The sequence below is a fragment of the Lampetra planeri genome, chromosome 12, assembly GCF_965212315.1.
Source record: "Lampetra planeri chromosome 12, kcLamPlan1.2.h2, whole genome shotgun sequence".
NCBI lineage: Eukaryota > Metazoa > Chordata > Hyperoartia > Petromyzontiformes > Petromyzontidae > Lampetra > Lampetra planeri.
In genome coordinates this window covers 15,538,297-15,564,951 of record NC_136118.1, presented here as the reverse complement: position 1 = coordinate 15,564,951, position 26,655 = coordinate 15,538,297, and the positions used below count along the sequence as shown (strand labels likewise).

Genomic DNA, 26,655 nt, shown 5'->3' with positions numbered 1-26,655 from the left:
AACCAGGCCATGCGTTAATTGTGTGTTAACCGACTCTCTGTGTTGTATTACATCACATTTCAATATTTTACTAGGTTATTTAATTTTCGTGTGCCTGTATACTCCTCTCTATGTGTGCCGTTGTGATGTCTGTCTGCTTGTATGTCGGTCTATAGTTTTCTAGTTAGATTTTTGTTGCTATTTCTTTTATGCCTGATGATTGCTTGTGTTGCAATCGAAACGTCGTAATGTGTTGTTCTATTTTGATTTATTATTTTATTTTTAGACGTGACTTAACCGAAAAGAACCAAAGAATAATTCCTGCAGTCACGAAAGCTCCCAAATTAATATTGTAATGATGTTGAAGGGCTTCTTCTCAATATGGGACTGCCCGCATATGATTCAAGTGAATGGAGACTTTGTATTGACAGTAGTAAAAGGAGTTTGAATTGTGTTACTTCACAACATAAATATATATGGTTCAATCCCAATAGGACACTGTAAAAACGAATGAAGAGTATGCCAACATCAAGATTGTTCTGGATAGATTGTAATACCATGTTAATGATTTGGCTAATTTGTGTTGATTTGAAAATGATTAATTTTCTGCTGGGTCAGCAAGGAGGTCACACCAAATACCCTTGTTTCCTGTGCTACTGGGACAGTAGGGCTACATTAGAACACTGGGTTAAAAAGAACTGGCCACCAAGAATCAGTTTGATGCCTGGTGACAAGAACATCAAGAATGAGCCTCTGGTTGATGGGAATAAAATTGTATTTCCCCCACTGCACATACAACTTGGGTTAATGAAGCAATTCGTCGCTCTTGATCACACTGGAGATTGCTTCAGCTATATATGTTCAACCTTTTCAAGTCTCAGTGCCGAGAAGAAAAAGGCAGAAATATTTGATGGCCCTCAAATAAGAATACTTATCAGGGATCCACACTTTGTTACAACAATAACTGCGGCAGAGGCTAGAGCTTGGAATGCATTCTCTTATGTGGTGCGGAATTTCCTTGGGAACAGGAAAGCGGACAACTATTGAGAGATTGTGGAGGAGCTGCTCTTGAGTTTCCAAGCACTTGGATGTAGAATAAGCATCAAGGTTCACTACTTACATAGTCACTTGGCGCAGTTTCCAGAGAACATGGGTCACGTGAGCGAAGAGCAAGGTGAACGCTTTCATCAGGACATTAAAGTTATGGAAGAACGTTACCAAGGCCGATGGTACTCAAACATGATGGCAGATTACTGCTGGTCCTTGATGAGAGACATTCCACAAGCTGTACATCGGAGATCGTCAAAGAAGAGGTCATTTATGCAGATATAACATCACTATTGTGAATGACCTTTTTGTACATATTTTTCTTATCTTCACAATTCAATTCTTACATGGTAATATGCATTCACTCACATTGATATGCAGTCACTCTCACAACTTTGTGCTATGGCTCATTAAATGCTTGTTTCATTATTGTATATTGTATCTCATCTAATTCTTGGATGGATGTCTGTTTAGCTATTCGTATATAAGCATAAATTTGCTGTTTTTATTGAAAATGCTATATTTGATATCTCAAAAACCTGAGGTGATAGACAAAAACTGATGTCAGATTTGGAATCAGCACCCCAAAATTACCTTAAACCCGTTGGAATACCTTATGCCAGAAAAAGTGTCTTGACCAGTGTTATAAATATAATGTAAAAAGCCGCAATGCTTGTGCCTATTTTTTTATTGACACATACACACCTACATAAACCATTAACCTATCTACGTGACTTTACCGAAAGACCCAAAGAATATAAACCATAATTGCAATTCCCAAAAATGTCTTCATTTGCCTTAGTTACAGTAACATTTTGGTGAAGGTTCAGTTGACTTCCTAGTCAAAAAACTACCGTTAAGAAAAAGAGATTTTGAAAAAAAAATTCACCCATGATCACAGGGTTAGGATTCTAATGAAAACTCGTTTTGAAATTAAATTGGTATGCATCCCACATTCAATCTCAATGCAATCTGCATAAGACGTGGGCCCTCTCTTGTGAAAAACCATAAATTACACTGGCTCAAAAGCAACTGCTGTTCACTCTGGAGATACAACCATGTTCACGTTTTTAGTACAACTCTTGGACGCAGAAATTGCAAACGATTTGGGGGACTCACATGGTGGAAATGTTTCTTGTCAAACCCTATGGACAAATTGTAGCCTACATATTCTGCAATCAGGAAATGGAAATATCAACTCTCTACACTTTTAGAATTTTTAGTAGTCAATGCACAAAAATGCTTGGTCTATCAATGTAAGCCTATAGGAGAATGTCAGTTTGAGCACAGAGCCCCCCCTCTTTCGAAAACCATCAAACTCAGTGGCTCAAATGCAACTGTTTTTGACTTGAGGGGGCTTGCTTGAGTCAAGGGGTGACTTAGTTTACATCAGCGCAGTATATACAGGTCTTCAAGACCATGTTTAAGTATGTCTTAGTACAATTGTGGGACAAATTCCAAATGCTTTGGGAGGCTCATTTCATGGCAGAAGAGTTTTTTTGTCAAAACCTCTGGACAATTTGTAACCTACATATTGTACAATCGGGAAATAAAAACGAACTCTGTCTTTTGGTTGCAGTATTATTGACAAACAAAATAATGGCTTTTTAGCAAGGTTTTGCTGTTTATTTACTTTTTCCTATTTAGAATTGCATTGAACAATTGTTAACTTTGCACCTTAACTTTTTTCTGAAGTAGATTTTGGGAAATGATTTGGGGGATCATTAATTGTGACAATCACTGTGATTACAAAAAATAAACAAATCGATGATGGGGAAGTAGTTTATAAACTCGCAATAAAACGACATTCAGCGAGACCCGACTCGCCTAAATTAAGCCGAGACTGCCTATAATCACCACATAAGCCGCGATCTAAAAACGTATTTATAGACGCTTTTAAACTTCATCTATGGGTTGTATTATAGATTCCTCCTCACCTCATATCAATGAAAACATTCCTAGGATTGTGCTTCAAGTAGCTTACAAACTTTGCTTCAAGAAGCGGCAGCCCACGAGTCCAGCCATTTTGCTAACCACAAGATAAGCGTCTGAGATTTGAAGCTTAATCATTATTTTCAAAACATCGCACGGTGATAAATTTGCATGCATTTTTCATATCCCATTTAAGTGATTTCAAAAACAGGAGTGGTTTTGATCTACGAGTCTATAGTCGAATAGAAACGGGCTAAATTTAATCAATTGTCTTTGGAAACCTAATCCTCTCCATACTGGGATTTAGGGAATAAAAAACAGCACAAGACAAACATAATAATCACCAAATACATGCGAAACTCGTAATCCTGTGCTTTCAAAGTTTTACCATTTACTTACATGTGCAGTGACTGTACTTGTTACTGTGTGGTGCCGGGACTTGTGAAGTCACGGCCGCTAACGTCGTCATTGCGGGCAGCAATGGCGGGTCCGCGTGGAGGCACCGCGAGCGGCGTGCGGTGCCGTTGTCACGTGACCGGACGATACTGGAGGGGGGCCATCGGTGGACGGGGGCCGAGGGGCGGTCACGTGGTCCGGGAGAGCTCTCGGGAACATTCGAGAAGGGGCCCGAGGAGCCTTGAAGGTGGGCGGGGCTAAGGGCGGAGCCAGCCCCAGCCCGGGAGCAAAAACGAGAGCTCCGTAAGGAGCTCGGGGTTCTTCAAGTGTCGGTGTTTGAAGATCCACGTCGGGGAGAAGAAGCCTCTAGCCACGCGGTCCGGACGGGGCTAGCGAACCGTGTCTAGTTCTGCCGTAGCGTGGTGAGATGGGCATTCGAGACCCGAGCGTAGGTTGTGTTATGTTGCGTACTGTTGTGTTGAATAAATAGTTTTGCTACCAAGTTAACATCTGCGACTCAGTTGGACTCACTACACATGGTTATTTTACGAGCCTTTGACAATCTGTTTAAAGGTCAAACAACGTTAAATAATATACGTATACAGAAGAAAATGTTCAATCAACAAAATATATCCGAAATGTAAAAATCCCGCACTGGCAATTAAAAATTTGAGCTAAAATCCCGTAAATCGGAAGGGCGCCAAAATTCCCGGAAGTGGAGCCGGATTGCCATTTTGTTGCTCCCAATACCCGTTGAGCGAATTCAGCTCCCCAAGAGGATGCCTAATCCCCAAAGAAGGGCTCTGGAATTCACTATAACCCCACCCCCTTACTCCAAACCTAAACCCCTAATCCCTTACCTTAACACCTAACCCTTAACCCAACCCCTAAACCCAACCCTACTCGCTAACCTAACTCTAAATCCCAACCCCTAAACCACTAGCCCTTAACTTTAACTCCGAACCCCTTAACCATAACCCTTAACCCTAACCCCCTAACATTAACCCCTAAACTATTAACCCCGGACGATAACCCTGAACTCTAACCCATTACCCTAACCCCTATAAAACGAAAAAAATATCAATATTGGCCAAATTTTCATGCATGTGATTTTTCAAATACATTCCTCCATTTCCTTTCGGCATACTATGCTATATAATTTACTGAGTGAAATTTTTTGGCAAAAAAGGCAGGTTAGTATTACATTTATTTCACGCAAAAGTCATGCATTTGATAAACTCCCCAGTTTTATTTGATATATAGCCTAATAAAACTAAAGGAGGTATTTACTTCTCATTGAACATGTACACTTAAAATGTGCAAATTTTGTCGAAAAAGGGCATTTACTATACATCATTTTTTTGTGTTACATGTGTAGTAAGTTCAACTGAGTCGCAGACGTACTCTTGGAGGCAACACATTTATTTAACACCAACACACAGGGTAACTGCCCCTTAACAGAATAACAACCTGTGGTGGTGACCACCAGGCTAACTACACTAATTACAACGTAACTGCTACAACGAACCGGACCAAAGCTTAGGTCCAGGTCCACGTGTTGGAGACTCGGTAGAACGTAGGACGTAGACGAAGGCTTCTTCAAGATGAACAACAACGCCGGTCTCTGGGGAACCCGGCTTGTATCCTATGCGACATGGCTGCCTCCCTCCTTGGCCACGACCACCTTCCAGAATCCTCGAACAGGATCTGGACCGGGACCACGTGACCACCCCTAGCCCCCACTTAGGGCCCCTTTGTAGACTTAACCGGTCACGTGTCCTCTCGGGTCAACCAGTGCCATGATCTTTAGTAACCCCGGCACACCCACACCCTATCCTGTAGGGCTGGCACTGTACGCCAAGCGTGGTGCCACCTGACGCTAGCAACCAGCACTCACCGAGCCCCTCTAGGGCCGGTACTACATCCACATCATAGTGGTGTCCGCGATGTCGTTACATCGCACACCGTGCCTCTCTATGGCTGGCACAGCACAGTGACACCCCGCGATGTCACTACACCTGAAAATGTACATTTATTACTAGCATCTTTGCCCGTCCTAGGACGGAAGCTGTAATATTTACGAAAAAATTGAGCAGAGTATAATTGTATCTTGTGTAAATTTAATGGCAGTGAATCTTGCACAAAAGTATGTCATCAACCACAACTGCATTTCACTGTAGCACTGTATTAATGATTCTTGCACAAAACTATGCTATAAAACACATAACTTCATGTCACTGTAGCACTGTATATAACTGACCTTCAATTTGTTAAAATTCACTGCGCTGATACTTTCTTCTCTTCTGCTTTCGGTCGCTGTGTTTGAAATAGGAAATCGATACATCTGCAAAATCACCGAGAAATGTCTCCATAAAGAAGGGGCAATTTGCGCCTAAACAAATTCAATCACTTTAGGTGCAGTGCTCTGAGACTACTTATGGTGGTATGTGCTATAGCTCGCAGGAGTAGCAAACAATTTGAATAGGAGGCAATGGTGGCAAAACAGCAGAGGAATTTATATTTTAGCATAAATTGCAAGCCTAAAGTTGACCTTGCTTTAGTTTGACGTGGCGAATAAATAAATAAAGGCATAAAATGTAGTGGGATGTGGCATGGAATCAATTGTCTGGTAAGCTCTAGATAAAGAGGGGACAATAGACGTTAAAAAATGTCATTTGTGTCTAAACTAATTTTCATTTCCGCTCCACGTTTCTCCTTGCGGAATGACGTCAGCAGTTAATGGTTATAAATTAGCATGAATGTAGTGGCAGGGAATAATAGGAAAAAATGTCATAAAACACCATACTGCATGTAACTGTAGCACTGTATTAATATGAGTTAATATATATAGCTCAGTGGGCCTTACCTAGTAAATAGAATCTAAAAATAATAAACACTTCAGTTAGTATGTTTATTAAAAGACAATCGTCTGCACTGTGAGAAAAACAAATTGTTAACGTGTTGTTCAGCAGTTGTTCTTATAATACAGACTTGGCCCTGTCATTGGAATGTGAAATTAGCACCATTGGCTTGGAGAGTGTTTATGTATTAGCTACTCATGGACAGGATTTTAACCCCTGAAGTTTACTAAAGGCTAGAGGGAGGATATTTTTCTTTGTGACAGTGTGTGTGCCTCTGTGTATGTCTCTTCATGCTGTGAGGTCACGAGGATGAATCTCTCTCCGTCCGTCGAGGTCCATGATGGCCATGGCTCTACTGAGTAGGAAAACGCCGAGCCGGCGGCGTCGGCTCATTGGCCATCCACTCACGAGGCCCGGCACTGAGCCACGTCGCTCGTTACACAAGGAGCCCACGCCTACACATGGCACGGACATACAGACATACACACAGAGATATACACACTCACATAGAGATACACAAAGATATACACACTCACACCGATACACATATATACACACAGAGATACGCAGAGATATACACACTCACACAGAGATACAGATATATACACACTCACACAGAGATACACATACTCAAAGAGATACAGAGACATGGCCATATAGAAATATACACAGCCTCACATAGACAAATATAAAGTTCCCCCCTATAGACATAACATACTGTTGGGGCAAGTAGCACCTATAAAGGCTGGAATGGTACACTATGGAGTGGGTGGCCAGCACCACGACCTTTGTCTCCCCAGTGGCAATGTTAACATAGCACCAGGTACTCATGTGAGGTTGAGCCGGCCTCGGGGAGGCCCAGAACCGGTTCAGATAATCGTCACTGGTGTTGGCCGTGAGCAGGAATCGAACTCAGGTCGCCAGGTTCGTAGCCCAGCACGCTAACCACTGCACTACAAATGCAATCACATAGACACGGAGACATAGGCCATGTAGCCAGATGACTACGTGTCATCTACGTACCTCTTCCACAAGGACGGATGTAGAGTGGATGCCTGGATGGCATCCGTCTCAAAATTTTCCATGAAAACATTGGCTAATTTCTCTCACATTAACAAAGCCACCTCCACGTGCTCGTCGTGGAGGTCGTCCTCCGATCTTACATTAACATGCTAATTTCTCACATTAACATCAATAGCCCCGCCCACTCCGTTTATGACCCTTGGGCTGCACCCATTTCAAACCTTTATAACAGTCTGCCTCAGCAGCTTTCCTCTCTTTTTTCAGCCTGATGACGACCGCTTGCGTTGCGATCGAAACGTCGTAGTTTTTTGTTAATTGTTTTCTTTTCTTTGAACCTATCTACGTGACTTTACCAAAAGACACCAAAGAATATGAACACCAAAGAAATATTAAATACTCCCAAAAACAACTGTTGGCAGTGGCAGAAAACGCGTGCCAACAATTGATTTTGAAAATGTTGAAGTTCTGTGCAAAACTTGGGACTACTGCCCAAGACTAATTAGAGAATCTATAGAAATTGAGAGATAAAATGTATTTTAACCGTTCGGATAGCTACAGGTTTAGTGCTGCTTCGAAGCAAATCATCAAATAATACACTGTTTAACTGCATGCCTATACAGGTCACCACTCGTCTAAACCGATTAACTGTGAGCAGACAATAATAGGTACTGCGATTCTAGATTTGAAGCTTTCGTGACTGCAAGGAATCATCTTCTTAGGTTTTTTCGGTAAAGTCACGTAGAAAGTAAAATAAAATAAAAACAAAAATCACGACGTTTCGGAGGCAACACAAGTCTCCGTCATCAGGTGGGACCGTCACAGCCAGATTAGCTGTATCAAGTGAGGCAATGATTCAAGATGTAATCCCTTAAAAGCGAGTTGAGGGGGGAGGGAGAGGGAGGGGGGAGCTCATCAGACTATGGTAGCCAATGAAAGGAACGTATCGGGAGGGAGGGGGGGCGAGGCCAAAAGGGTGGGCGATGGACGTGGAAGCGCTTGTGCGCAAGCGGCCAATTACTGCACACGCCAACACAATGGAGCGATTGTGTGCAAGCGGCCAGCCACTGCACCCGCCAACACAATGGGCAGAGAGGAGGAGGGGAGGTCTAATACACATGATAGACAAAAGAACGAAAATGATGATGGGTACAAACTTAGGGGGAGCTCATCAGACTATGGTAGCCAATGAATGGAACGTATCGGGAGGGAGGGGGGGGGGCGGGGGGGGGGGCGAGGCCAAAAGGGTGGGCGACGGACGTGAAAGCGCTTGTGCGCAAGCGGCCAATTACTGCACACGCCAACACAATGGAGAGAGAGGGGGAGCGGGGGGTCTGATACACATGATAGACAAAAGAACGAAAATGCCCATGTTTATACCAATGCTGGCTGAACAATGAAGAGAGTACTGTTAAAATAACTGGGGATGTTAACACTCGGTAAAGTACAGTAAAATAGTGCCTGTCAGATAAGATGGTCCAAAAAATTTGTGATTAAGTCTTTTTTGCGTGGTTGATAACATCTTTCCAATGGTTACTAAGTTTGTACCCATCATCACGGTTGAAATTATGTCTGTGTTTGTATATTTGTATGGCTTCGTGTACAAACCTTTGATGGTAGCCGGGAGGTTTGCAGAGAACCTTGGTCTCGGAAAAGACAATTTCATGAGAGCCCACCGAGTTGTAGCAATGATCGGCCACGGCAGAAGAATCAGTTCTGCCGTGTTTCAGATCTGACTTGTGCTCGCGGACACGATCAGAAACATGACGTTTCGTTTCTCCAATGTAGCAATCACCACAAATGCAACTCAATTTGTAGACTCCAGGATACTGTAAGTCAGGAACGACATCCTTCACAGATGGAATCAGATCACGGATTTTATGCACTGTACTGAATCGGACTTGGATCTTATGTTTGTTTAGAATTTTGGAGATCTTTTTGGTCACGCCAGCTATGTATGGTAACGTGATGGTTTTGGTCGGAGTTTCATGTGGCTGTTTCTGTGTGGTGGGAGAGACAGCTTGGCGGATAGTACGGTCAGAGTATCCGTTCATCCTGAGGGCCCGATGTACATGTCTTAATTCACCGGTCAGGTGGTGTTTGTCAGAAATGCCATGTGCTCTGTGGTATAGCGTTTTGATGAGAGAGTTCTTTTGAGATGGGTGGTGGTGGGAATCCGGTTTCAAGTAGGAGTCTGTGTGGGTGGCTTTTCTGTAGACAGAATGTCCCAAGGAACCGTCAGGACTCCTCTCAAACAGAATATCCAAGAATGGTAGTTTACCGTCTTTCTCCACTTCCATGGTGAATCTGATGGATGGGTGTCTAGAATTGATGTGGTCCAAGAAGTGGTTCAATGCTGGGAGGCCATGTGGCCAGATGACGAAAGTGTCATCCACATATCTCTTCCACAGGGAAGGACGCAGGGTGGATGTCTGGATGGCGTCTGATTCAAACTTTTCCATGAATATGTTGGCTATAACTGGTGACAAAGGGGAGCCCATAGGGGTACCCTCATTCTGTTTGTAGAAGGTGCCATTCCAGGTAAAATAGGTGTTGGTGAGGCAATGCCTAACCAGCGCAGGTGCATCAGAATTCAATCCATGTTGGACTAAGTCCTCAATTATTGTTAGGGTGTCCGGTACTGGGACTTTGGTAAACAAAGATACTACATCAAAGCTGACGAGGATGTCATCAGGAGATAGTACCATGTCCTTAACCATAGAGACTAATTGGGTTGAGTTGAGTACTGCTGAAGAGGTCTTGCCTGTGAAAGGGAGCAGAGTATCTGATAGAAAACGGGCTAGTTTGTACGTAGGAGAGTTTATCGTCGACACAATGGGTCGTAGTGGGGTGCCTTCCTTATGGATTTTGGGAAGACCATAGAGTCTGGGAGGTCTTGCCGCCGATGGTTTTAGAGAGGGACGTTTGCTTGGTTCGATTAGGGAAGTCGAACTCGTGATGATACTGTTGGTTTTCGTCGTTAGGCTTTTAGTGGGATCGTTTTTAATTTTGGAGTAACTCCCATCATTAAGAAGGTCCAGGATTTTGTTGTTGTATGAATCTTTATCCATGATGACCGTGGCATTGCCCTTGTCTGCCGAGAGGATGACTATATCATCTCTCTTTTTTAGGTCCGCGAGTTCAGAGCGTTCGTTTTTGCTGATGTTACTAGTGGGTTTCTTAGCATTCTTAAGAATAGTAGCTATTTCAGCTCTTGCTACATCCGCATGGATGACTCTCTTACAAACACATTTAATGTTAACACAAAAAATGTCACCTTCTGATTGGAACCACGTTGATAACATGACTTCTGCTTCTGCTGACTCACTGTCAGCCAAATGCAAAGCTAACCTGATTTCTAAATTCAACCTCCTATCTAAGAAGAAACCAGACCCACACATCGCAAAGCTGGATGTTAACAAGACCGTGATTAATCAGAGTAACATCCCAATTTCTGACACTCTAAAAACGGTACTGGCCAAAGGACTAAATTTCGCCGTCACCCCCAAATATATACCAGTAGAGGATATGATTTCCCAGATTGATGTAGCCCTCAGAGGCATAGGACACATCCATGCGGATGTAGCAAGAGCTGAAATAGCTACTATTCTTAAGAATGCTAAGAAACCCACTAGTAACATCAGCAAAAACGAACGCTCTGAACTCGCGGACCTAAAAAAGAGAGATGATATAGTCATCCTCTCGGCAGACAAGGGCAATGCCACGGTCATCATGGATAAAGATTCATACAACAACAAAATCCTGGACCTTCTTAATGATGGGAGTTACTCCAAAATTAAAAACGATCCCACTAAAAGCCTAACGACGAAAACCAACAGTATCATCACGAGTTCGACTTCCCTAATCGAACCAAGCAAACGTCCCTCTCTAAAACCATCGGCGGCAAGACCTCCCAGACTCTATGGTCTTCCCAAAATCCATAAGGAAGGCACCCCACTACGACCCATTGTGTCGACGATAAACTCTCCTACGTACAAACTAGCCCGTTTTCTATCAGATACTCTGCTCCCTTTCACAGGCAAGACCTCTTCAGCAGTACTCAACTCAACCCAATTAGTCTCTATGGTTAAGGACATGGTACTATCTCCTGATGACATCCTCGTCAGCTTTGATGTAGTATCTTTGTTTACCAAAGTCCCAGTACCGGACACCCTAACAATAATTGAGGACTTAGTCCAACATGGATTGAATTCTGATGCACCTGCGCTGGTTAGGCATTGCCTCACCAACACCTATTTTACCTGGAATGGCACCTTCTACAAACAGAATGAGGGTACCCCTATGGGCTCCCCTTTGTCACCAGTTATAGCCAACATATTCATGGAAAAGTTTGAATCAGACGCCATCCAGACATCCACCCTGCGTCCTTCCCTGTGGAAGAGATATGTGGATGACACTTTCGTCATCTGGCCACATGGCCTCCCAGCATTGAACCACTTCTTGGACCACATCAATTCTAGACACCCATCCATCAGATTCACCATGGAAGTGGAGAAAGACGGTAAACTACCATTCTTGGATATTCTGTTTGAGAGGAGTCCTGACGGTTCCTTGGGACATTCTGTCTACAGAAAAGCCACCCACACAGACTCCTACTTGAAACCGGATTCCCACCACCACCCATCTCAAAAGAACTCTCTCATCAAAACGCTATACCACAGAGCACATGGCATTTCTGACAAACACCACCTGACCGGTGAATTAAGACATGTACATCGGGCCCTCAGGATGAACGGATACTCTGACCGTACTATCCGCCAAGCTGTCTCTCCCACCACACAGAAACAGCCACATGAAACTCCGACCAAAACCATCACGTTACCATACATAGCTGGCGTGACCAAAAAGATCTCCAAAATTCTAAACAAACATAAGATCCAAGTCCGATTCAGTACAGTGCATAAAATCCGTGATCTGATTCCATCTGTGAAGGATGTCGTTCCTGACTTACAGTATCCTGGAGTCTACAAATTGAGTTGCATTTGTGGTGATTGCTACATTGGAGAAACGAAACGTCATGTTTCTGATCGTGTCCGCGAGCACAAGTCAGATCTGAAACGCGGCAGAACTGATTCTTCTGCCGTGGCCGATCATTGCTACAACTCGGTGGGCTCTCATGAAATTGTCTTTTCCGAGACCAAGGTTCTCTGCAAACCTCCCGGCTACCATCAAAGGTTTGTACACGAAGCCATACAAATATACAAACACAGACATAATTTCAACCGTGATGATGGGTACAAACTTAGTAACCATTGGAAAGATGTTATCAACCACGCAAAAAAGACTTAATCACAAATTTTTTGGACCATCTTATCTGACAGGCACTATTTTACTGTACTTTACCGAGTGTTAACATCCCCAGTTATTTTAACAGTACTCTCTTCATTGTTCAGCCAGCATTGGTATAAACATGGGCATTTTCGTTCTTTTGTCTATCATGTGTATCAGACCCCCCGCTCCCCCTCTCTCTCCATTGTGTTGGCGTGTGCAGTAATTGGCCGCTTGCGCACAAGCGCTTTCACGTCCGTCGCCCACCCTTTTGGCCTCGCCCCCCCCCCGCCCCCCCCCTCCCTCCCGATACGTTCCATTCATTGGCTACCATAGTCTGATGAGCTCCCCCTAAGTTTGTACCCATCATCATTTTCGTTCTTTTGTCTATCATGTGTATTAGACCTCCCCCTCCTCCTCTCTGCCCATTGTGTTGGCGGGTGCAGTGGCTGGCCGCTTGCACACAATCGCTCCATTGTGTTGGCGTGTGCAGTAATTGGCCGCTTGCGCACAAGCGCTTCCACGTCCATCGCCCACCCTTTTGGCCTCGCCCCCCCTCCCTCCCGATACGTTCCTTTCATTGGCTACCATAGTCTGATGAGCTCCCCCCTCCCTCTCCCTCCCCCCTCAACTCGCTTTTAAGGGATTACATCTTGAATCATTGCCTCACTTGATACAGCTAATCTGGCTGTGACGGTCCCACCTGATGACGGAGACTTGTGTTGCCTCCGAAACGTCGTGATTTTTGTTTTTATTTTATTTTACTTTCTACGTGACTTTACCGAAAAAACCTAAGAAGGTACTGCGATTTCCATGCACACAAACAACACCATGTACAAGAACAATGTGAATGCACAATGTGAATGCACAATGTGCATGCAAAATGTTTGTTGATTATCAAATGAATAACCCAACCGGTAATGGATACCCATTGCAATTTATATGCATTCATTAATGCCCCCCCTCGCTATGGCTTTCGCACCTGAGGGGCACACAAGTGACATCAGATTTATCCCTCTATTTACGAATGAAAAAGGATGATTTTTCCACAAATCTGGCTGATGATGTTAGTTGTAATTATTGGCAAAACGTCATACTCAAATTGTAAATGTGTAGTTACTCTCCAACACACTGTCGTGCTGTACTAGTAACGAATTGACATGTTCTGTTTACGTGACAACCCTTGCTAATTGGCTGTGTCGGGTGGTGGCGGGTTTAACACATTTATATTTACACGATCTAACCCAGACATCCTCTATTATAGGCATAGACACTCACAAAGACATACCAAGATCTCCAAATAGCCTTAAAGTCCACTTCGAGTGAGGGGTAAAGTGTAAGCGGGAGGGGTAGAGTGTGAGTGGTAGGGGTAGAGTGTGAGTGGCCTTCATAGGTGCCCGCTAACAGCACTAGCCTCCACAGGTTTGTTAAGGCTATATGGGGGATCTCTGTGTGAGTGGTAAGGACAGAGTGTGAGTGGTAGGGGTAGAGTGTGATTGGTATGGGTAGGGTGTGAGTGGTAAGGGCAGAGTGTGAGTGGTAGGGGTAGAGCGTGATTGGTAGGGGTAGAGTGTGATTGGTAAGGGCGGAGTGTGAGTGGTAGGGGTAGAGCGTGATTGGTAGGGGTAGAGTGTGATTGGTAGGGGTAGAGTGTGAGTGGTAGGGGTAGAGCATGATTGGTAGGGGTAGAGTGTGATTGGTAGGGGTAGAGCGTGATTGGTAGGGGTAGAGTGTGATTGGTAAGGGTAGAGTGTGAGTGGTAGGGGTAGAGTGTGATTGGTAGGGGTAGAGTGTGAGTGGTAAGGGCAGAGTGTGAGTTGTAGGGGTAGAGCGTGATTGGTAGGGGTAGAGTGTGATTGGTAGGGGTAGAGTGTGATTGGTAGGGGTAGAGTGTGAGTGGTAAGGGCAGAGTGTGAGTTGTAGGGGTAGAGCGTGATTGGTAGGGGTAGAGTGTGATTGGTAGGGGTAGAGTGTGAGTGGTAAGGGCAGAGTGTGAGTTGTAGGGGTAGAGCGTGATTGGTAGGGATAGAGTGTGATTGGTAGGGGTAGAGTGTGATCGGTAAGGGTAAAGTGTGAGTGGTAGAGGTAGAGAGTGGTAGGGATAGCGTGAGAGTGGGAGGGGTCTAACCTAATGCGTCAATGATGCACGACTCCCGAGTGAGTGACTCAGCAGAGGTGGAGGAGTGGAAGCAGGGGATGTTGATGACTCCGCGTCCCGCTTCCCAGACGGACAAAACGCGGGCAACCTTCTGGCTCGGCTGGGCACACGGAAACACATGCAGAGACAGACACACACAGAGACAGAGACAATCACATACAGATACACAGATGTTTGTGTAAACATCACCACTGGGGAGACAGGCGACCAGGCATGGTGCTGGCCACCCACCCCATCGTACAGTAGAACCTCTGGTCACAAACGCTTCTGACCACGACCAAATCGGGTTACGACCAAAAAATTCACAACATTTTTTAATCTGGTCACAAACACAAACTCGGGTGACGATCAAACTCGGCCGCGGTCGATTTCCCCTTCCGCGCCATTTTTTTTGTAAGCGCCAAATTTCCTGTTGTTTGTTTACAAACAACACAAAGCGTAACAGTTATGTATATCACTTTTGTTATATAAAATTCCTAGTAAGATATTAATTTTGTGAGTGTAGTCATACCCCTACCCCCTCATTCAAGCCGTAATTTAGAGAGCGAAAGCGCTGAGTACGTAAATCGCTAACATAAGAACCGTTAATCTCTTCTCGCATTATTCATATGATGATGCGGTGAAGTAAACGTTCATACGATATTACGATGAATGCTTCCAAAAACAATTCTGTACCCAAATATTACTGTTAACTTACTTTCAATATAAACATGAATTGCTCGTACGAATATTCTCTCTCTCTCTCTCAGAATCGACCGACTGATGTAGCAGAAGAAACAATCATCTTGTTGAACGATTCTAAACCTTGACGCGGCAATGTTAGTTTACTCTGTTGTTCAAGGTATTCTCAGTGTTATTCAATGTTTTTACATTTAGTTTACTATTACACTGTGAATTCTATGGCATAATTAACTATTTTTGTGCTTAAAAATCTTTAAAAAACAATATTTATATACAGTTCATAGGAGTCTGGAACGGATTAGTCATATTTACATACAATCCAATGGGGAAATTAGGTTCGAGTCACAACCAAATCGGGTTGCGACCAAAGTTATGGAACGAATTATGGTTGTGACCAGAGGTTCTACTGTATACCATTCTGGCCTTCATAGGTGTTTGCAAACAGCACTTGCCACAACAGTCTATTCAGGCTATATGGGAGATCTTTATATTTGTGGTGAGTGTACCTCTAAATGTGGCGAGTGGCTGGCCTGGCATTTGGCCTGGCACAGACATCATGGTGACATCACCGCCACTTAGTGGCAAATGGCATCTGTTGTTGTTGGTGAGTGTACCTGTGTCTGTGGTGAATGGTGATGAGTGTATCCGTGTGTGGTGAGTGACAGTGTGGTGAGTGTACCTATTCTTAGGTTTTTTCGGTAAAGTCACGTAGGTAAAAACATTAAAAAGTAAAATAAAATAAAAAATAAAAATCACGACGTTTTGGAGGCAACACAAGCTTCCGTCTTCAGGTGGTACCGTCACAGCCACGTCAGCTGTATCAAGTAAATGAGAGATTGTAGGAGCTACCACTCCGTTTATATAATGGTTGGAGAAGGTGGTGGGGCAAGGGCCGCATACTTATTATTAATATGGTAAGGTGAGGCTTGAGACTAAGAATAGACTGCACAACAAAGGCTGAGCCTTTGTTGTGGAGAGGTGCGGTTTGTGACTCAACCTGTAACAAGAAGACCACCACTAAACATGGTAAAACAGTAATGGTTGTCTGTCAAATAAGATTGGCAAATAAGTGTAGTTAAATCTTTTTTGCATGGTTAATCACATCTTTCCAATGATTACTCAGTTTGTAACCGTCATCACGGTTGAAATTATGTCTGTGTTTGTATATTTGTATGGATTTAACTACACTTATTTGCCAATCTTATTTGACAGACAACCATTACTGTTTTACCATGTTTAGTGGTGGTCTTCTTGTTACAGGTTGAGTCACAAACCGCACCTCTCCATAACAAAGGCTTAGTCTCAAGCCTCACCTTACCATATTAATAATAAGTATGCGGCCCTTGCCCCACCACCTTCTCCAACCATTATATAAACGCAGTGGTAACTCCTGCAATCTCTCATTTACTTGATACAGCTGTCGTGGCTGTGACGGTACCACCTGAAGACGGAAGCTTGTGTTGCCTCCGAAACGTCGTGATTTTTATTTTTTATTTTACTTTTTAATGTTTTTACCTACGTGACTTTACCGAAAAAACCTAAGATTATGAATCATTGCAGTCACGAAAGCTTCAAATCTAGAATTAAGTGAGTGTACCTGTATGTGTGGCGATTGGAGGTGAGCCATTGCCTCCTGGAGATGATGAAACGGGCGATTTCCTGAACCTTTTCCAACGTAGAAGATGGAACTCACGAAGATACGGAACTGCTCACCACCTTGCTCACCACCTCCACTTGGAGCCATAAGTTTGCTGCTGACCAAGTATAACAACAACAATAGCCGTCGTTTGTTATTTAGTGGCAGTAACATCATCACGGCGCCTGTGCCAGGCTAGGTGCAATTTGAAGCCGTCATGTGAAGTGTGGAAGGCTCGCTGCTGGCAGGTCAGGGGACAGACCCAGGTTCCAAGGGTTGATTACTGTGCCAGGCTAGGTGCGGGAGGTCACATATATGGGCATGAGGTCACGGGACAGACTCCGGCGCTATGGGTTGACTTACGGAGATGACTGGCAGATGCACCACCTGTGCCCCCTCCTACTGTGGCAATTTCCCTAGCCGCCCGGCACTCTGTTCGTTGTTATGAGCGTCGCTCCTCTGCCCCCCACTGTTGTTAGAGGGTGACTGCCTCCAACTGCCCAGTCGCCTCAAGGTGCACCTAGCCTGGCACTGCCCAGTAGTATCCTTCACAAGCCTCCTTCTCCGCAGAGGCTGATCTTGACACCACATCCTCCTGTACCGCACCAGCTCCATCTCTTGTCTAGCCCATGCCACTCACCCACTCGTCTCTGATAAGTACGGTTGGCTACATAAGGTGCGAAAGAAGTTCAGGTTCACCAACCCACCCACTCGTCCACCTACTCGTCCACTCACCCAACCCACCCACTCATCCACCAACCCACCCACTAACCTACTCACCCATCAGTCCATCTTTTCTCCAGGTCGTGCTACATCTATTAGCCCCTCTACTCTTGCCAAACATGCTGGTTTAATTTCTAAAAAACTATAGAAAGTATTCAAAGACAAAACCCCCCGTATAGCTTTAACAGACTGTTGGAGCAAGTGCTGCTACTGAGTAGCAATTATAAAGGCTGGCACGGCACGAGGTGGATGGCCAGCACCACGCCTGGCCGTCTTTGTCTCCCTAATGGCGATTTTAAACATCACACCAGGTACTGATTTAAGGCTGAGTCGGCCTAGGAGATGCCCAGGGACCGGTTAAATTATTCGTCACTGTTTTTGGTCAAAAGCAGAAATTTAACTTGGGTTGCCAGGTTCGTATCGCACTGCACTAATCACTGCGCCACCGTTCCCATACACAGAAAGTATAAAACAGAGATAGACACGGACACACAGATATGCTGCAGCTACTGTTGGTGCTACTGATGCTGCTGCTGATGATGTTGATGATAATTCTGTTGCTACTAATAATTCTGCTGATGAGGCTACTGATGCTGCTGCGGATGATGCTGCTGCTGCTCACCGCGGGTCAAGCAGGAGGTAGTTGAAGCAGTTCTTGATGCACCGAACCCTCCCCATGCTCCTCCGTCTGCCCCTCGGCCTAGGTCGTGAGGTTAGGGTCCAGGAGTCGAATTGGGACTTCACGAGCTCCTCATCCTCGGAGCAGTCGGGAATCAGGCCAGTCAACAGAGCCCGACGCATCTCCAGGCTGTAGCACACTGGCATCATCAACAGCATCATTATACATCATCACCCATCATCATCAATAACCCATCATCATAAACCATCCATCACCAAACAAATAATCTTCAGTAGCAGCAACATTATCAGCAGCAGTAGTAGCATGATCAGCAGCATCAGCAGCAATATCATCAGCATCATAAGCATCACACAAATGTGGGGATGTGAGTGTTAGTGATAATGTACATTTACAATTTGGATTTGTATAGCGTCCAAATTTCGACCACATCTCAAGACGCTGTCGGTCATAGGTCTCTCCATGAGCCTGTGTGTCTGTGTAAGCATGTGTTTCTGTGGGAAGCGGTGACGCAGTGATTAGTGTGTTGCGCTACAAATCCGGAGATTCGAGTTCGAGTCCCGCTCACGGCCAATAGTGACGAAAACTATCTGAACCGGTCCTGGACCTCCCCTAGGTCGACTCATCCTGAAATAAGTACCTGGTGCGGTGTGTAAACATCACTACCGAGACGATAAAAGCGGCCGGCCGGGCATGGGGCTGGCGACCCACACCCTCTTGGTGTGCAGTGCCAGCCTTAAAAACTGCTACTCGCTAACAGCATTTGCCCAACAGTCGGTAAAGGCTATATGGGTGATCTTTGTCTTCGTGTGAACTAAGGGGTGTCAGAGTGTAAGTCTCTGTATCCGTGGCACATGGTGCGTGGCACGCGCACAGTGGGTGGCACACACGTATGTGCCTACCTGTGAGCGAGGGTGGCGTGGCGGCTTGGGCTAGGCTCTGGCAGTCCGACGCTGATGCCACCACGCGCATGAGCAGGAGTCTCTGCATGAGTCCACGTGTGCTGCTTACGACTGGAGCCGCCCTGACGCCCAGAGCGTTGAGCGCCCCACGCAACTCCATATCGGGCAGGGACAGCACCCACAGTGGCACAGAACAACCCACTTCACGCCCACCACCACCATCACCACTAAAACAGCGACCATCACAATGATCAACACCATCATCATGATGATCACAATCATCAACACCATCGCCAAAGCCACTAATTTGAAATTCACCATCAACATCTTGACATAAAGCATGATCATCATCATTGCTGTCACCATCACTAATACCACCACCATGCATGTCATAATTAACACCATCACCACCACGACCAACACCGCAATAATCGACATCATCACCACCACCACTCTGACCACCACCTCCACCAACATCAGCATCACAACCCAGGCTTGACACTTCACTCTCTGTCCAAGACAAGGTTACTTGAACGTCCTGATCTTTGAGTTCCGTGTCTAAGCAGACACTTGAGCTTTGTCCGAATGTCTGTGTAGTGTTGCCCAAGTCCAACAATGGATCTAGCGTCTTTTCGGACGAGTCAGACACATCACCAAACCAAGGCAAGGTACATTGAATGTCCTGATCTTGGAGTTCCGTGTCTAAATAGACACTCGATTCTTGTCCGAGTGTCCGTGTAGCACTGTCCGAGTCCTCTAAATAGGATGTCTTCTCAGACGAGTCAGACACATCACTAAACCAAGGCAAGGTACATTGAATGTCCTGATCTTTGAGTTCCGTGTCTAAATAGACACTCGAGTCTTGTCCGAGTGTCCGTGTAGCAATGTCCAAGTCCAACAATGGATCTAGCATCTTCTGAGACAAGTCAGATACATCACTAAACAAAGACAAGGTACACTGAATGTCCTGGTCTTTGAGTTCTGGGTCGAGGTAGACACTTGAGTCTTGTCCGAGTGTCCAATGGGATGTGTCCGAGTCCTCTAAACAGTTTAAAGTGCACTTCGACAACGAGGCTGTGTCTTCTCTCGTGCTGAAGTTAGGAGGTCCAGCATCATGATCATCATCATGATAATCGGAATCATCATGATCATCATCAGCATTGTCATAGTCATCATCTTCACCTTGTCCACAGATTTCTTGAGGATTATCTCCAATCACATCATCATCAACATCATCTCGAACAATGCAGTGGACATTAACACAATCTCCAACATCATAATCATCACGATCAGGAAACTGATCTTGATCACAAATGTATTTAGTATCACCATCATCAGCATCACTGTTACTCTGGTAAGGGTTTGGGGGTTCGGAATGGTGATGCGGTGATGGTGCACAGGTCACCCACAAAGTTTGTTCTTCACAAACACCATCACCACCATCACCACCATCTCTACCAACACCATCATCATCGCCTCCATCACCACAGACATCCACATCCACACCACAGCTATTGTGAACAGAACCAATAGGACTGTTGTTTCCACAACCATCATCACTACCACCACATTCACCAAAACTACTATCGTGACCACCACCATCAGGATCAACACCACCATGATTACTACCACCATCTCCAAATCTCATTGCATCCTCAGAGTGGCAATCGTGGTTTAGCAAAAGCGTTTGAGTGACATCTTCATCATCATCACCACCATCATCACCACCTCGCGCTCCCATCTTTGTTGATGCAATCAACCTTAGGCGGAACATCTCCATCATCACCATCACCTCATGGCCATCACCACCATCGCCACCACCATCACCACTACTCCGGTGGCGTAAGCGGGGGGTGCGAGTGGGAAGAGGGGGCGTGGAGTCAAACTGGGAGAAGAGAGACTCAGACCCACAAGCCAGCTGAAGATGATCATCATGATGACAATGATCAACATCATGATCCTGCTGGTGTTGATTATTATAATCCTGGAGATCCTGTTGCTGCTGATTCTGCTGATCGTGATGATGATTCTGTTGCTGCTGCTGTTGATTTTTCTCTACCGCATTCCGCTTTCTCCGGATCGTGACAAAGCTTCGTAAATGCTCGGGGATGAAGGGGCAAGCTGGCGGTGTCTTTTCCTCCGTCATCTCCTCCTTCTCCACCCCGGCCTCCATCACCACGAGCTCGGAATACTTGTCTGTCGCGTCCCCTAGAGATATAACGCACACAGGTTGGGAATGGCTGCTCCACAACATTGCTTTACAGTGAGCTTGGCAGAATTCAATATAAAGGCAGACCCTGCTTAGCCCATCCACGTAGAACGCTGATTTGTTAGAGCGTTCTTTGTCCTGCAGCACTGTTTACCTAAACAAATATAAAATCAAAAATATCTACAAAGCGCTGACGAGTGACAACACGAAGCAGCGCTCGCCAAGGACACGTACCCGCCCCCATCATTCGCTTAGCCAATGAGAGCGACGGACGCTCTAACCCCCCCCCCCCCCCCGCGATTCGATTATCACGATTCGTACTCAATCACATAAAAACATTTTATCTGTTAACCAATCAGGTTTGTTAATGATCAAGAACGCCACCTGATGACGGACGCTTGTGTTGCGCCCGAAACGTCGTGATTTATTTTATTTTATACCAACGTGACTTTACCGAAAGAACCAAAGAGTAAAGAACTCCATAATACAGGGGTTTTTTTTGGTTAGATCTCGTAAATATAGAAATGTGTCGTTAAACCCGCCACCGCCCAACACAGCCAATTTAGTAAGGTTTGTCACGTGAACAGAACATGCCAATTCATTACTAGTACAGCACACCTGTGTGTTGGAGAGCCAAGCCACACATTTTAAATCTGAGTACAATGTTTCGCCAGAAATTACAACTAGCTTCATCAGGCGACAGACAGACTTGCGATCCGGTGTGCTGTACTAGTATCGAATTGGCATGTTCTGTTTACATGACAAACCTTACTAAATTGGCTGTGTTGGGCAGTGGCGGGTTTAACGACACATTTATATATTTACGCGATCTAATACAAAAAAACCTGTATTATAGATATTGGTTCCGAAAGCCTACGTGTTAAACTAATCAATAACTCAATGCTTCGCTCCAGTAATTTAACTCACTCTTCTATCACTCCTACTGTGGTTACTACAGGCAGACCTCACTTTATTGCCTTGTCTCTGTACCAGCGTTAGGCCAGAGAACGTCAAAATGCGAACAGTACACGAATAATGCAAACATACACGCTTTGATGTATATATTATTGAAACCGAATGGCCTATACCAGAGCTACATCCTTCTCTGTGGCCTTGTGTCTGTACCAGTATTAGACCAGAGAACGACGCCAAAAGGTGACCAGCACAAAGGCAATGCGAGTATCAAAGCATTGATAGCTCGGGTTGAGCAGTTATATCTCTGGGAAATGTCTCTGGTGTAGGCCAATTGGTTTAAATGGCAATGCATACACATGCATGCAGACGTGATGCCTTGCAATAAGGTGCCCACAATAGTTGGTGTTTGAAAACCTCAACACGTCCTGTATATGTGTTGCCGGGTAGAGCCTCTTCTTTTGTCATCATCTCAGAAGTGCTGTTTGTTCGCGAGCGGTTGGCGATGTGGAACTTTGTGGTCTGTGCTCATTGTTCACATTCTAACTACCACCATACGGCCAGCCCATCCATAACCACACACAAATTCAACTTGTTTAGACTGCACACAAACGGCACTCATTTATCCGCCCTCGTGAGTTACTGTGATTTGAGTATCCGCGCGGCGTCGCACTGTACATACAGTACGACACGAGTGATGTACAGTGCGCAGTACGTACAGTGCGTCGGGGCCTGGTCACCGTTGGAGCCCGGGTCTCGCCTGCTCCCCGTCCGCTCGCTCCGAACACGCCTTACCTCATTCGCTCAATCACTCATTATATATCTTACACAGTGTTCATTCTCGCCTTTTTAAAAGCAATGTTATTGATAATTGTGCCGAGTTTTCATCACTTTTTAACAGGTTTCATCGGCCAACTCCATTTATCACACAGACGCCAATTTCCCAGTCCCTGCCATTCAAATTCCCGCCGTGCGCACCACGTGACCGGGTTGGACGATACCATTCCAGATGTGCGGGACAAGGGGGGTGTGGGCTGTACCATTCCAGATGTGTGGGACGAGGGGGTGTAGGCTGTACCATTCAGAGAAAGAGATGTGATCTCTTTAGTTCTTTTATTTTGTTTTATTTTCTACCTACGTGACTTTACCAAAAGAACCAAAGAGTATGGATTTCTGCAGTCACGAAAGCTTCAATTCAATATTAGATGTGCTCTGCATGCACGGGGAGTCCTCGACTAACGAACATAATACGTTCCTGAGACCCGTTCGTAAGTGGAGCGGTCGGTAAGTGAGAACACGTACTGTGTTTAAATGCCCATACGCTCAGTGTTATGAAATGTGTTACGGTTCACCAAAAGGAAAGCATTGTTAAACGCATAAAAAATATTGTACATTTCCATGTAACACTCTTTGGTTCTTTCGGTAAAGTCACGTAGAAGGATAATTAATAAAATAATAGAGTACGACGTTTCGATTGCAACACAAGCAACCGTCATCAGGTAGAACCAAATTTGAGAGAGACAAAACACAGACACGGAGACAGACAGACACGCAAGCAGAGGGAGACACACAACACAAACACACAGAGAGAGACACACAACATAGACACACAGAGAGAGACAGACACAAGCTGAGAGAGACACACAACATAGACACCACAGAGAGACACACAACATAGACACACAGAGAAAGACACACAACACAGACACACAGAGAGACACACAACATAGACACACAGAGAGAGACACACAACACAGACACACAGAGAGACACACAACATAGACACACAGAAACACACAACATAAACACACAGAGAGAGACACACAACATCAGAGGTGGGACAAAGTCATTGTTATGCAAGTCCAAGTCGAGTCGCAAGTCATCAAATTCATGACTCGAGTCTGACTCGAGTCCAAGTCACATGACTCGAGTCCACACCTCTGCACAACATAGACACACACAGAGAGACAAACAACATAGACACACAGAGAGAGAGACACACAACACAGACACAGAGAGAGACACACAACACAGACACACAGAGAGACACACAACATAGACACACACAGAGAAACACACAACATAGACACAGAGAGAGAGACACACACCATAGACACACACAGAGAGACACACAACATAAACACACACAGAGAGACACACAACACAGACACACAGAGAGAGACACACAACATAGACACACAGAGAGAGACAGACACACAAGCAGAGAGAGACACACAACATAGACACACACAGAGAGACACACAACACAGACACACAGAGAGAGACACACAACACAGACACACAGAGAGAGACACACAACACAGACACACAGAGAGAGACACACAACATAGACACACAGAGAGAGACACACAACACAGACACGGAGACAGACAGACACAAGCAGAGAAAGACACACAACACAGACACACAGAGAGAGACACACAACATAGACACAACAGAGAGAGACAGACACACAAGCAGAGAGAGACACACAACATAGACACCACAGAGACCCAATGCCTCTTGTGTCGAGGCCTTAAATAGAGAGGGGGGGGCAGAGAGAGGTGGGTCTGCTGGGGCAGCTGTAACACTGAAATAAACATGTATCGTAGATAAAACATTCAAGTAACAAAGGGAAAATGTTGCTTTATTTTCACTTACCTGAAGCTGCATGAATAACCACACATGCACACGCGATGTACGCGCGCACGCACACACAAGAGTGACAAAGATCCCCCGTGTAGCCTTCACAGGCTGTATGAACAAGAGCTGTTAGCACGCAGACGCCGATGAGAATCGGCACGACACGCGACGAAGGGGGTGAGTGGTCAGAACCACGCCCGGCTGCCTTCGTCTCCCCAGTGACGATGTTAACAGACCGCGCCAGGTACTAATTTGAGGCTGAATCGACCTAGGTGAGGCCCAGGACCCAATTCAGACAATCCTCACTGGTGGTGGTCGTGACCGTGAATCGACCTCGAGGATGGTGGCACGGTGCTCTTAACCATTGCACTAAGTGACGGTGACGTCACCACGGCGCATGTGCCAGGCCAGGTGCACTTTGAGGCCACGTGAAGTGTCGAAGGCTCGCTGACAGGAGGTCTAGGAACAGACCCAGGTGCCATGGGTTGGCTGACTGAGATGACATTAGCTGTACTCCCTACAGTGCCAACTTGCTGCAATTTAGCCGCCCGATGCTCCGCTCATTGTTGTGAGAGCGTCGCTCCACAGTGAGCACACTGAGCACACACACACGTAGCGCACACACGCAACACACACACACTGAGCACACACACACACACTGAGCACACACTCTGAGCTCACACACAGAGCACACTGAGCACACTCTGAGCTCACACACGCAACACACACACACAGAGCACACTGAGCACACACTCTGAGCTCACACACAGAGCACACTGAGCACACTCTGAGCTCACACAAGCAGCGCACACACGGAGTGTCCTGGCGGGGATTGCCTGGCACGGCGGGTTTTCATCCGAAGGGTCCCTAGGAGGGAAGTCCCGACCCTCGCAAGACAGGTCACACTGCGGCGCCCTTGAGTTGACTTAATATTGTATGGGCGCACAAAGGTTCACCGGGTCAGCCGCAAGGAGTCATTCACGACATCGGGAGGGGCTGGGGTGGAATATTAAGCGAGCAGAGCAGACCATGAGGTCAGGGGAGCGCAGCGCCACGACCTCCCCCGGCCCCAGACCGAATACACATGAGCAGGGCGCGTATTCGCCAGCCAGGCATCCTTCCAGATTAACCATGAGTACGGATGGATAGACAATGGGTCGCAGAAATAACCGCCGCAGCGCTCCATGTGAGGGAATAAAAGCGAGGGATAATCACAGGAAGACGCACGATTGGCCGCGCGGGATAACGCGACCCTGGGCTTTTGAAGTCGGGGGGATAAAAAGAGGAGCCTGGGACCGTTCAGGGCAGATCTTCTGTCTTCAACCTCTTGGCCGCCAAGACCCCCCCCCTGCCGTCCTGCCTTCTCGAGCCGCTCGCAGCATCCGTGTGACACCAGCCAGTGCCGCCACGAGGCAGCGACAGGCGAAGTTTTCTCGTCCTCCTCCCTCCGACTCTCACGGCGTCCGTGCGACGCCGTGAGGATACCCGCTGGCCACGTGGTCGGGCGTCTGAGTATCTGGGGACTTGGGCAGCCGTAGGCGAGGCTCTTCTCGCGAAATATTCCCTCCGGGCAGTGCGGGGTTTGCGCCGACAATAAAAGTTAGTACAGAGCATAGCCGTGGTTACATTT

At 45.8% G+C, this 26,655-nt stretch overlaps 1 protein-coding gene across 2 annotated transcripts; it reads right to left on the bottom strand.

Annotated features, from left to right (window-relative positions):
- Positions 1-5,457: 5,457 nt before the first annotated feature.
- LOC144721781 (uncharacterized) lies at positions 5,458-23,361 on the bottom strand. 2 transcript variants are annotated; one of them, XM_078599704.1, is made up of 6 exons: positions 23,102-23,361; positions 19,262-21,469; positions 18,345-18,540; positions 16,961-17,117; positions 14,653-14,782; positions 5,458-6,670 (listed from the first exon to the last, which is right to left on the bottom strand). In XM_078599704.1, the coding sequence occupies exons 2-6, from the start codon at positions 21,432-21,434 to the stop codon at positions 6,504-6,506; spliced, it is 2,823 nt and encodes a 940-aa protein (XP_078455830.1). In that variant the 5' UTR covers positions 21,435-21,469; positions 23,102-23,361; the 3' UTR covers positions 5,458-6,503. The 2 variants fall into 2 exon arrangements, with proteins under 2 accessions (XP_078455830.1, XP_078455831.1); XM_078599705.1 differs by having other exon boundaries at positions 16,961-17,114.
- Between the last annotated feature and the right edge of the window lie 3,294 nt (positions 23,362-26,655).

What these genes read in the sequence shown, in the direction of transcription:
- LOC144721781 (XM_078599704.1), bottom strand. Translation starts at nt 21,434, where the DNA reads ATGGAGGCCGGGGTGGAGAAGGAGGAGATGACGGAGGAAAAGACACCG. An exon ending in CACGCCACCCTCGCTCACAG is followed by an intron (nt 18,541 to 19,261) that starts GTAGGCACATAC and finishes TGATGATGCCAG; the next exon opens with TGTGCTACAGCCTGGAGATG. An exon ending in TCCAATCGCCACACATACAG is followed by an intron (nt 14,783 to 16,960) that starts GTACACTCACTT and finishes CCGTGTGCCCAG; the next exon opens with CCGAGCCAGAAGGTTGCCCG.